This window comes from Polypterus senegalus, chromosome 10 (genome assembly GCF_016835505.1).
Source record: "Polypterus senegalus isolate Bchr_013 chromosome 10, ASM1683550v1, whole genome shotgun sequence".
In the NCBI taxonomy this organism is placed as follows: domain Eukaryota; kingdom Metazoa; phylum Chordata; class Cladistia; order Polypteriformes; family Polypteridae; genus Polypterus; species Polypterus senegalus.
In genome coordinates this window covers 166,680,079-166,692,770 of record NC_053163.1, presented here as the reverse complement: position 1 = coordinate 166,692,770, position 12,692 = coordinate 166,680,079, and the positions used below count along the sequence as shown (strand labels likewise).

Below are 12,692 nucleotides of genomic sequence, written 5' to 3'. Positions count from 1 at the left end.
GTGTAACTGTGTGGCCCACACTGCACATGGAGCAGAGAAAGCAAAGGAGAGAGCAGGCTGAGAGGATCAGAAAGAAACTGATGGACCAGCAAAGGCGAGAAGACCACCATCTCCAAGCAGGTTGATGTTCCTATGACAACAGTTGCAAATATTATGGAGAAAATCTATGGGACTGTAACCAACCTCCGCAAGAGGAAAACCGACCCCAGAATGGGCAGAAGGTCAATGAGAGTGGTGGATAAAAAGCCAAGGAGAACTTCCAAAAAGAGAGACGCCAAACTCCAAGGTTGAGGTCTGTGTCTGATCGCACATTATGTCACATTTTGAATGTAGGAAGACCCTGGAGGACTCCACATAAAAAAGCCAGACTGGAATCTGCTAAAATGCACACTGACGAGCCCCAATGACTTCTGGGAGAATGTCCTTCGGACAGATGAGACACAACTGGAGCTTTTCAGCAGGTCACATCTGCTCCATGTCCATAGGCGCAAAAACGAAGCTTTCGAAGAAAAGAACACCTGACCTGCTGTGAAACATGGAGGAGGCTCGGCGATGTTTGGGGGTTTTTCGGCTGCATCTTAGCTGCATCTGGACCTCGAGTCTGTGCAGGGAACAATGAAATCTCAAGACTATCAAGACCTTCTGGAGCGAAACGTACTGCCCGGTGTCAGAAAACTCCGTCTCAGTCACCAGTCATGGATCCTCGCAAAACACGAAGCCCCCAAGAATGGCCAAGAACAACACATTGGACTATTCTGAAGTGGTCTTCTGATTTGAATCCCATTGAACATCTGTGGAGAGAACTGAAGCATGGCGTCTAGAGAAGACCCCTTTCAAACCTGACACCACTGGAGCAGTTTGCTCGGGACGAGTGGGCCAAACGACCGGTGGACGGGTGCAGAAGTCTCATGGAGAGCTCCAGGAATCGCTTGTGGGCAGGGATGGCAAACTCTAAAGGTTGTGCCACCAAATATGAGGTGAAGGGTCCCATCATTTGTGTCCATGCTATTTTCATTTGAAATATTCTGTGAAATCAAACCTCCAAAGAAAACTCTCTGATTTTTTTTTTTTTTTGGTTAAATATGGAATGAACAATGGTGGGTGCCAATTACTTTGGTCAGTTTCAAGTTATTTCAGAGACAATGGTGGGTTCTTCTTTTATTTTTTTTTTGTTGAGGGGTAAACTTGTTCACACATCAATTCAACTCCATCTGATTGGTTCTCCATCATTAAAAAGCCCAGAATGAATATTAATTATTCCAAAAGTAGCAAATAGAGACACAAAAATATAAAAAAAAAACCCAGAATGGTGGTCCAAACTGAGGAAAACAAAGTTAACCCGTTCTGTTCCTGCAAGAAAATTGGCTCAGCTCAAATGTTTTTTTGTTGTTTTGAGTAGACGTGCTCTTCGAGTTCTCTTTGTTTGCTAATTTTCTTCTTTTTTCCAGGGAAAAGATGGACATCCTGGACCCACTGGACCCAGAGGAGAAAAGGGTATCAAGGTACCAACGTTGGCTAAACTGTGACAAATCCGTCCGGCTTGTGGCCTCTTACCTTTGGTAGATGAGTGCTGGTGTGTGACTGACGGGTCCTCTCAGAGACTCGTGGCCTGTCCAGTGTTGTTTCCTGCCTTGCACCCAATGATGCTTAGGGTTAGGGTCTGTCTGGTACCCCAGAACCAAATCAGAGGCTTAGAAAATAAACGGATGGATTGTTGAATTTTCAGATAGCGATTCTTTGCCGCTCAGAATTTCTCAGTACTTATGAATTTTCATTCATTTTGTTTTATTGTCAGAAACGAAACGTTTCATGCAGACTGGTAACGTACCTCTTTTTTCCCCCGCAGGGTGTGCAAGGAACCACTGGAGGGATGGGACTCCCTGGCCTCGATGGTGAGGAGGTATAATGATAACAGTGAATTTCCATGTGCCGTAAGCTAGGCGACCTTTTTCACTGCCCGATGCTCATTTACAATTGAGCCACTTTGACCAGCTTTCCATGTTGTGCAGAAATGTCAGCCTTCTGCTGTTCAAAATCGAGCAACGTCTATGGCCGAAAATAACGAGTGTTTTTCATGGCAGAGGATTTACATGAACTGCTGTTTTGTAGAGTAATGATATACCATTAATTTTCTGCTGTTCGAAATCGAGCAATGTTTCCGACCGAAAATAATGAGTGTTTCTTATGTGGGGGAGATTTACTTCAGTTACTGTTTCACAGGGTAGAGATCACCAGTTGTCTTCTGCTGTTCGAAATCGAGCGATGTCTCCGACCGAAAATAACGAATGTTTTTCAAACATAAGATTAATGTGAGCTACTGAATCATAGGATACTAATCACCAGTTATCTTCTGCTGTTTGAAATCGAGCGATGTCTCTGACCGAAAATAACGAGTATTTTTCATGGCAGAGGATTTACACGAGCTATTGTTTTGTAGAGTAATGATATACCACTAATTTTCTGCTGTTTGAAATCGAGCAATGTCTCCGACCGAAAATAACGAATGTTTTTCAAACATACAATTAATGTGAGCTACTGAATCATAGGATACTAATCACCAGTTATCTTCTGCTGTTTGAAATCGAGCGATGTCTCTGACCGTTTGTGGCAGAGGATTTACGTGCACTATTGTTTCGTAGGCTACTGATCATTGGGTATTTTCAGTTGGACTGCCTTCTGTCTGATCGAAGAACGTAGAATTTTGAAATCATTAGGCACTTTCCCACCTTTTTCCAGATCATTTTACAAATTTTTGTCGCATTCCCACCACCTGATCTTGGGTCATTTGTAGTCCTTGGTATTTTTTTTGTTTTTGTTAGCTTCTACTCCAAGGTGTATACTTTTCAATCAACCAATAGCTATCATGGTTGGAGTTCAGGTGATAAATTGTGCTGATTGGATGACCATAAGCACTGGCGCCATCTTACAAATCTGTTAGTTGTTTGGACTTTGGAGAGTTATCGCTGAAGATCGAACAGCGCGATTAGATTGGATTAAATTAGATAAACGGTATTAATGCCAAGAGGATATTCAGAACTTCACGCCGCATCACTCCTCATAATCCCCTCCCTGGTGCACCGTGAAATACACCCCATCGCAGCAATAGTCTCTCCCTTGAAGTTTGTGATTGTTTCAAAGCAGTAAAGTGTGCTGTGTGGTGGAGCTGGTGGCCCCCATGAACTGCTGATTGTGTCGCACTTCGTTCTGCGTCTTTGCACGTCGCATGTTCTGCATAAAGGTTACAGTTCCTGTTGTGCGGTGGGAACACGACACATAAAAGTGACCCAGCGCCTACATGATACAGGAACTCATTGGTTCTTGAAAACAGGTGGTGGGAAAATGTCGGCTTCTGGAACTAAAGATTCAAAGATCTCAGACTTGGGGGTCGCAACTTCACGTCAGTGACGCCAGATAATGTGTGAATGGATTTGACCTGTGCCCCCCAAAAAATACCCCCGGTTTTTACTCAGATGGCACCCAGACACAGGAAATGTGACAGAATGAGTTCATAATAACCTTAGCCCTCCAAACAAACCCTAACTCTTTAAATCAAGCTGCTCATCTGCACTCAATCAGTTCAAGTTTCACATTCAAAGGAATGGACTTTCAATCTTCTTGATTTTTCTTCCAGCTCTTTTCTACCATAAAACCGTGGACAGAATTCAAAGTCCCACCTGCGTATGTAAAACGCAGTTAATATGTCGGATGGCATTTTATTTTGCCGCTTCAGATGTCCCACAGTTGCAGACCTCGTGATTGGCTGGCTATGCTGCTGATGGATGGCTCCGCCCCAAAAGCGCTGATCCTTGCACTTATGCACACACCCCCTTGTCGTCTCTGCGTTCTTTTGCCATTAAGTCATAAATTGTCTGACTGCTTTTAAACTAAAAGCACCATCAGTTACTTGAAAGTTATAAATGACTGGCACCGGACAGAAAGAACGTACAAAGGTGTTTGGGTCATAAATCATCAGTCCACCAAAAGACGGAATGCAGATGTGGTTAGAGAAGATGCTCTCCGTGTAAATCAACTTTGTACTTTAGTCACGAAATTTGCTTCAGGGGGCCTTTAAACAAGTTAGGTCTGATATGTGGTAGTTCATCATCTTCCATTTGAGCAAAATGTAACATAAATTGTCCCCACTCATAAAAAAAAAAAAAATGACAATTTTATCCTCCAGGACACTTCCATTTTTCTCGTTATTTTAATCTCCGTGTGTCGGTTCATCGAAAGGAACGGACCTCGAAACTTCTGTCTGCCTTACTCGAAAAAATCTCAAACCAGAATTGTTATGAATCCAAAACATACATTTGTAATTGTTTTATTTCTTGCAAGTACTGAGCTGCTGCAGGTGAAAAACAAACTGTCTGTCCGAGGGTCTGCACTGGCAAGCAGTGAAACACAACGGCGAGAGTCGGCTTCTGGTTATCAAACTGCTTGGGGCCATCGCAGCCCTCCAGGAACCGAGTCTGAGACCCCCCGACTCTGAAGTATCGTGTTCTCTTTGTAGGGTCGACCTGGAAAGACGGGACTCCGAGGCCCTGCTGGGCAGAAGGGCCAGACCGTGAGTGTCTTTGTCATTGTCATTTACCGCGTTGAACGCTTCTGTAGTCCCCTGCTGTGTGTGACCCTAAGTGTGACAGCTTAGGGAAGCCTGGGTTTTTAGGCCATGAGTGTTGTACCGCAGGCAGTCCGTACTGTAGCTTATCCCAGTCAGATCAGATTCTCACTTCCTTTAGCCATCCTGCAAAGAAAGAAAGAAAGAAAGAAAAAGAAAGAAGTGCTGGAAATTAAAAGAAAGTAGAAGCCCCCTTTCCACGTGGTGTGATGGTGGGTGTGTTTGACTTTTCCCCACTGATTCTTTTATCGCAGGGCGACCACGGGCATGAAGGACCTTTGGGGCCAAAGGGGTCAAAAGGACTTCAGGGAGAAAGAGGACATCAAGGAAAGTTTGGACCCACTGGGGTGCCAGGAAAGGAGGTAAGAAAATGCGAGTAAACTCCGGTCAGATCTTTATTGAGGGTTCCGAATTACCCAACTCCTACCAACAGAGTCCTTGCAAGAAGCCTACACGGTTGGTATCATGGCAGCCAAGGATGGCAAGAAGGCATATGGTGTCCATTTTAACATATCCTCCTCTCCCTCCATCATTCATCCTCCCTGCTTCTGTCAAAATGTCATCCACCCAATGTCAAAACTCCATGGTCTCGTAATCTCTGCCAAAATGGTGGAGGTAGAGAGGAGATGGAGATTGAGGCTGGCAGGGAGTTATGATCTCGGAACTCACAATTGAGGCGTTTCCTCCAAAAACCGAGGCCTGAAGGCTTCAACGAGGCCTAGACACCAAATCAAGAAGCAGGCTTTTGGCTTACACAGGCCCAACAAAAGGCAGTCAGCGCTTTAATATTCAGAAACTGAAGGAAAGGAGGTTAGGGTAGGGTTACCAGACGTCCGGTAAAAGGAGGACATGTCCTCAGTTTTCAGCGTTGTGTCCTCCGTTCGCCAGGCATTGCCTACAAAGGTGAAAATGTCCAGCTTTCCTCATTCACTGACATGACCATGTTATTGGCTATCATCTCTGTTTTACATAAATCATCTGTGTTTTATAAAACTCAAGACACGGCTCCGCGCCTACGCTCACTTCGCCATTTTGTGTTGTCTGTACTTGTTATGCGAATATGCAGTCGTCTTTTATCTAAAAATGTCATCCAGCAGTAACACTAACAAGTGGAAATGCAAATTCTCAGACCACGTGAAAAATGAGGTATCCATACTTTGCTGAAGGATGCACCGAAAACGAAGCAAAGTGTTTGGTTTGTGAGTCTCACATGTCCGTTGCAAACAAGGGTACCACTGATTTAGAACAACACGTTACCAGCAAAAAACACAGAAACACGATGATGTACAATTTTAAGAAGGTTCTTGTCTGGAGTTCCACGCCTGTGTTGCCGGGAACAATAAACTGCTGTGAAAAGTCGCCCCCTCTGAAAAATACGAAGCTGCATAGTTCTACTGTAACTTGAAAGTTTGGTGACTCGTTTTGTGACCTGTCACATCAGCTGTTTTTAAAGTTTTCTTTGTGACTCACAGTTCACACTGAGTTTCATGAATAGAGCGGGGCGCGTTCCCCTTTGTCCTCCTTTAGGACCTTCGGTGTCCTCCTTTGGGTTCGCAGGTATCTGGTAACCTTAAGGGAGGGGGAAAGCATTCATTAAAACCCTGGTCCACAAACGGAAGACTACTCTTCCTTTTAAAGGTAAAGACTTTTTTCAGAAGATTCAAAGGCAAAAAGCAAAAATAAAGCAAATATACAGTCATATGGAAAAGTTTGGGAAGCCCTCTTAATTCTTTGGATTTTTGTTTCTTATTGCCTGAGCTTTCCAAGTAGCAACTTCCTTTTAATATCCGACATGCCTTACGGAGACAGTAGGATTTCAGCAGTGACATTAAGTTTATTGGGATAGATAGATAGATATGAAACGCACTATATAATAGATAGATAGATAGACGTGAAAGGTGCTATATAATTTATAAATAGATAGATACTTTATTAATCCCAAGGGGAAATTCCCATACTCCAGCAGCAGCATACTGATAAAAAACAATATTAAACATTATTATAACAGACAATAACTTCGTATAATGTTAACGTTTACCCCACTGGGTGGAACTGAAGAGTCTCATAGTGTGGGGTCTCCTCAGTCTGTCAGTGGAGCAGGATGGTGACATCAGTCTGTCGCTGAAGCTGCTCCTCTGTCTGGAGATGATCCTGTTCAGTGGATTCTCCATGATTGACAGGAGTCTGCTCAGCGCCTGTCGCTCTGCCACGGATGTCAGACTGTCCAGCTCCGTGCCTACAATAGAGCCTGCCTTCCTTACCAGTTTGTCCAGGCGTGAGGCGTCCCTCTTTTTTATGCTGCCTCCCCAGCACACCACCGCGTAGAAGATGGCGCTCACCACAACCGTCTGGTAGAACATCTGCAGCATCTTATTGGGGATGTTGAAGGACGCCAACCTTCTAATGAAGTATAGTCGGCTCTGTCCTCTCTTGCACAGAGCATCAGTATTGGCAGTCCAGTCCAGTTTATCATCCAGCTGCACTCCCAGGTATTTATAGGTCTGCACCCTCTGCACAGTCACCTCTGATGATCACGGGGTCCATGAGGGGCCTGGGCCTCCTAAAATCCACCACCAGCTCCTTGGTTTTTGCTGGCGTTCAGGTGTAGGTGGTTTGAGTCGCACCAATTTACAAAGTCCTTGATTAGGTTCCTTTACTCCTCCTCTAGCCCACTCCTGATGCAGCCCACCATAGCAGTGTCGTCAGTGAACTTTTACACGTGGCAGGACTCTGAGTTGTATTGGAAGTCTGATGTATGTTGGCTGAACAGGACCAGAGAAAGTCCAGTCCTCTGTGGCGCTCCAGTGTTGCTGACCACAATGTCAGACATGCAGTTCCCGAGACGCACATACTGAGGTCTGTCTGTAAGATAGTCCACCATCCATGGCACCAAGTATGAATCTACTCCCATCTCTGTCAGCTTCTCACTAAGGAGCAGAGGTTGGATGGAGTTGAAGGCGCTAAAGAAGTCCAGAAACATAATTCTTACAGCACCACTGCCTCTGTCCAAGTGGGAGAGGGATCGGTGTAGTATGTAGATGATGGCATCCTCCGCTCCCACCTTCTCCTGGTATGCGAACTGCAGAGGATCGAGGGCGTGGGGCCTCAGGTGGTGAAGCAGCAGCCGCTCCATGGTCTTCATCACATATGACGTCAGAGCGACAGGCCGGAAGTCATTCAGTTCAGCAGGACGTGACACCTTTGGGACTGGGGTGATACAAGATGTTTTCCAAAGCCTCAGGACTCTCCCCTGTTCCAAGCTCAGGTTGAAGATGTGCTGTAGAGGACCCCCCAGCTCCAGCGCACAGGCCTTCAGCAGTTGTGGGCGATACTCCATCTGGACCCGCTGCTTTGCTGGCATGAAGTCTCCTCAGCTCTCTGCTCACCTGGGCTGCTGTAATTGTTGGGTGTCTCTACTATGCGGGTATCAGCAGATGGATGGGTGGAGGGTGCAGTACTCCGAGGTGAGAGTGGGTTAGGGTGGTCAAACCTGTTAAAGAAGTTGTTCATCTGGTTTGCTCTCTCCACGTCTCTCTCGATGGTGGCACCCCGCTTCGAGCTGCAGCCAGTGATGATCTTCATCTGTCACTCTTCAGAGGAGAGTCAAAGGGAAGGAAGCACAACTTGCGATTGACCACCTTAAATACCTTTGACCACTCGTGATTGGACACTCCTGTCTATGAAGTTCAAGGCTTCACGAGCTCATCCAGCCAAGTAATCAGCACTGAGCAGTGACAGCCATTCAAATCAGCACAATGACAAGGGGACCCACATTTGTGCACAGCCAGTTTTTCACATTTGATTTCATTTCATAAAACTAAATACTGCGTCACTAAAAATCTTTGTTCAGAAAACACTGCAGTGCTCAGATGTTCCTAGGAAATGAAAGACAAGCCACTGATATCTTTATTGTTGAAAGGAGAGTCTATTATGAAGGCTGAGAGGGGGTCACAAACTTCTTCATACGACTGGTTCTTCAACAAGACTTCCCAGAAACGACTACATTAGCCAAGTGCTGTAATGATTACGTTTAGTTTCTTATTTTTCATATTTTGTTTCTGAAATGCACAGATTAAAAAAACGAAAATGACCAGAAGATGCGAAAACCAAATAACGTTTTGCTTCTTATTTTCCGTACGATTAAAGTTATGGTTCTTAAGGTTTTCAGAGGAGGACAGATGCCATTTTGGCGGAGGTAAGAGGAATGGTGGGAGGTTGATGTCCTAAAATGGATGCCGTCAGACCTCAAACAATCGCAACTAAGTGAATGGGAGAGTGACTGGTGAACTTTTTAAAAACGCGAGAGGTGATAATGATTCTGGTTTACCTCTTCATTGTGCTGGAGGAGAGTTCTATCTCGCTCAGCATGTCTTCACGTCCATTTCTCTTTTCCAACACAGGGCTACACAGGAGCATCAGGAGACCGAGGGAAACAAGGAGTTCCAGGACAGAAAGTAGGTGTCACCATCACTCCCTACTAACCCCGGTGAGGGGAGGCTTTCTGTAAGCCCTCCATGGCTAGAGTAGACCAAGTTATAATGATGGGTGGGCAAAATGAGGATGAAGGACTGCGCCGCATGTGGACCTTCACAAAGTACAGAAGTGTGAGCCCATCTTGGAGAAGTGAGGATGAGGAGCAACACCAGTGCTTCACACCTTCAGCTAGACTTGTCTTGTGGGAAGTAAGGAGATGAGGAACGTTTCATGGGAAACCTCTTGTGAGGGTCCTAAAGGTGCAGCTTGAGGGTCTTGTAGCAAACATCTCCTCAGAAGGCAGTCGTGTTGAGATATGCGTCAAGGTTGTCATGGCAGATCATCAGTTCTTAGAGCTAAGAGTCCGAGTCCCCCACATGACATTAGGCATGGTGGTCTCGGAAACACGGGGAGGGGGGTGTGCCGCGTCGATTGGAGTCACAGACACTCACTTAGTGACGCGCTCCTTGATTTCCTCTCAGGGACTGTTAGGTCAACGTGGAGCCCCTGGACCAGCTGGAAAGTATGGAATCGTTGGGAGGCCAGGAAAGAAGGGGCAGAAGGGATGGAAAGGATATCCTGGACCACCGGTGAGTGACAAACACTTTATGTGCATGTCACGTATTCGGCGACTCTTTCTACGAGTTGTTCATTTTTTATTCGTTTTAATGTCCTGGTCGTCTTCTGTTTAACTTTGTCTGAGGTTGGGAATCTTAACGCAGATGCTGATGTTTTGATTGGGATGGTTTTTGTGAGGATTAAATCTTTTAATTTTATAAAGATTCAGTGCTTGTCCTTGTCGCTAGCCGGGGTATGGATGTTGATATCCCCCTCTGGTGGGCATTTTTTGGAAGTGCTTTGGGACTCCTAATCCACGACATGACAGCTTTACTCTTATTGAAGCCAAGTATGGGCAGATTGAATGGATGTGTAGAGGATGAAAGGAACGAAGGGCATTAAACCCACCCAACTGCAGTCCCCACGTTCTCAAGACCCTCGTGTCCGACATCGCCGTGTGTGCCTTGAACAGCTTTCATCCAGTAAAGGAAATGAAATGCCAGTGTTACTTGCACGCATAACTTTACCATTAAATGTGTCTGCGACTCTTTAAGGGAGAAACCGGAACAGCAGGGACAGCAGGCCTCGTGGGCCCTAAGGGGATTCGGGTGAGTAGCCAAGTGCTGGCCTCCTCGTTTTTTGTTTTTTGCCACCATAACTCGGCATCTGGGAGACGTTTACTTTTTTTTTTCTTTATCCTTAGGGATTACCAGGAAAGTGGGGACCTGTTGGAGCTGATGGACCACCTGGGAAAAAGGTAGACATTTCCATAATACCCACATGGGAAGCGACAAAGGCTGGGTGGGCATCTACTTGTGTGTTATGATACCATCCAATTAAGTAACAAGAAAATATCTGGGAAAAGCCACCATTAAAGTGGGCTTCTGGTTCAAGCCATTTACAGAGCCGTCTTTTCTACTCATTAAAGTCAATGTGGAGCTCTGGGAGGGGTTGGGACCCCTTATTATCCATTTGGACCCCGCAAAAGCCTGAAAATCTAAAATCTAAATGGTGCAGGGTCCATGAATATATATATATATATATATATATATATATATATATATATATATATATATAATATATTTTTTTTTTTTTTTATAAAATTTGGTTTTTAAATCACTCGGTGCCCACTACTGGGTTTGAGTAAAGATAACAGACAGACCCTCACAGGCAGTGGGAAGGAAAAGGTGGGCGTCTGAGAGCACTAAGCAACCTGGGCGGGGCTTGACACTTGAGTGGCAACCAACTGAGCGGAGCAAAGTACTTGAGTGGAAACACATTGGGCGGGAATAGATATTTGAGTGGCTACAGGCTGGGAGGGGCTAGACAGCTGATTGGCTAGGTGCTTGAGTGGCAGCAGATTGGGTGGTGGTAGATGACTAAGAGCCTACAGGCTGACTCAGCCAGTCAACTAATGTAGGTGTGGCTTGGTGCTTGAGTGGCAACTGGTTGGATGGTGATGGATGATTGAGGACTTACAGCCCGAGTAGGCTAGACACTGAAGTGGGGATCAACTAGGTGTGGCAAAGTGCTTGAGTCGCTACAGGTTAGGTGGAGATGGATGATTAAGTACTTGCGGGCTAAGAGGGGCTAGACTAGGCATGGCTAAGTGCTTGAGTGGCAACAGGCTGGGTGGAGCTAGACACTTGATTTGCTGTCAAGCAGGCAGGGCTGGCTATCTGCTTAAGGTTGGGAGGGATTAGGTGCTTGAGTGGCAGTCACATAGGTGGGGTGAAGTGCTTGGGTGGCAACCAGTTGGGTGGTGGTAGACGATGGAGGACTTACAGCCCGAGTAGGCTAGACACTGAAGTGGGGGTCAACTAGGTGTGGCTAAGTGCTTGAGTGGCTACAGGCTGGGTGGAGCTAGACACTTGATTGGCTGTCAGCTAGGCGGGGCGAGATGCCAGAGTGGATTGGGGGGGCCGTGTGAGGCTAGATGTCTGAGTTGTAGAAAGATAGACGGGCTAGGTGTTTGAGTGTCAGCAGCCCGTCCCACTAGAAAGGGGAGCGCGTCCTTTGATTGGACTTAAAGGGTTTGAAGAAGAGATTCTCATCGAGAAAGAATGAAAAGACGCCCCACAGAGCTGCCACTGCTGGCCTTAGTTTCAGTGAGGGTGAAGAGTGCAAAGGGAATTGCTGATCTCTGTTATAGCATTAAATATTTTGACCATTTTAGGCCACATTTTATTAGTTATTAATTATGTAGCTTCAGAATTAATCATGGTGTTATTTTTAATTATTATTATTATTTTTTTGATTTTTTTATATCACAGTGCCATTTAGTTTTTTTTTTTTGCACTGCCATTATGTGGTTTTTGTCATCTGGTCTGGTTTTTGGAGGTCTCGTCATTTAGCAGACGTCTCCATTCCTTGCTCTCCCAGTTTGGACTCTGGTATCATTTCATCTCCCGATCCTTTTCTCACAATCCGTTCATACGAGACATCACAACGAACGCCGTGTTACTCACAGAGTTCAGGCTGCGAAGGGACAGCGAGAGGCCAGCCATGTTTGTATGTGTTGTCCTGTGAAGGCCCATGAAGTCGGTGGGCTCACTGAGCTCTTAGATTACAGTGTTGCTGTTTTTTATTGCCCACCTATTGAGATGGCGGCTCGGTCCTTCGGTCCTCAGTGTTCGCTACTATGACCATTTCAGACACTTCATCGTCCAAACGTGACACTTCCGTAATCGGAGCCGCTGTGCTGGACTGTGTCAGGGTGGCTGACTGGTTGGCGACACCTTAAGACATTTGATGGAGGAGACCCTATTGCATCGCACGCCGCATTGAAGTGCATGGCGCTCATGACAAGTGTGCAGGGTGCTGTGGAGTACGTGTCCGCGCGTCATGTGATCGTCTGCTTAAGATCCGCACACTCCATTTTTTTCACTGCACCAAAGGAAGACTTCAGTGTTCAGACAACATGAGAGAACTACCAGCCCCCCAATCACAGGCTGAGTGATCGTACACGCCGTGGACCTCGGGGCAGCTTGACCCTTTACTGATTATCTCCTTCTTTTCATTTTGTTTTTTTTTTTTTCCTTTC

The 12,692-nt window shown here is 45.7% G+C and overlaps 1 protein-coding gene across 1 annotated transcript; it reads left to right on the top strand.

The window, feature by feature from the left end:
* Window positions 1-826: 826 nt before the first annotated feature.
* On the top strand, window positions 827-5,704 carry LOC120537998 (otolin-1-like). Its single transcript, XM_039767326.1, has 4 exons — window positions 827-1,502; window positions 1,847-1,892; window positions 4,511-4,564; window positions 4,873-5,704. The coding sequence occupies exons 1-4, from the start codon at window positions 1,456-1,458 to the stop codon at window positions 4,996-4,998; spliced, it is 273 nt and encodes a 90-aa protein (XP_039623260.1). The 5' UTR covers window positions 827-1,455; the 3' UTR covers window positions 4,999-5,704.
* The last annotated feature ends 6,988 nt before the right edge of the window (window positions 5,705-12,692 follow it).

What these genes read in the sequence shown, in the direction of transcription:
- LOC120537998 (XM_039767326.1), top strand. Translation starts at nt 1,456, where the DNA reads ATGGACATCCTGGACCCACTGGACCCAGAGGAGAAAAGGGTATCAAG. An exon ending in GGGACTCCCTGGCCTCGATG is followed by an intron (nt 1,893 to 4,510) that starts GTGAGGAGGTAT and finishes TTCTCTTTGTAG; the next exon opens with GGTCGACCTGGAAAGACGGG. An exon ending in CTGGGCAGAAGGGCCAGACC is followed by an intron (nt 4,565 to 4,872) that starts GTGAGTGTCTTT and finishes CTTTTATCGCAG; the next exon opens with GGCGACCACGGGCATGAAGG.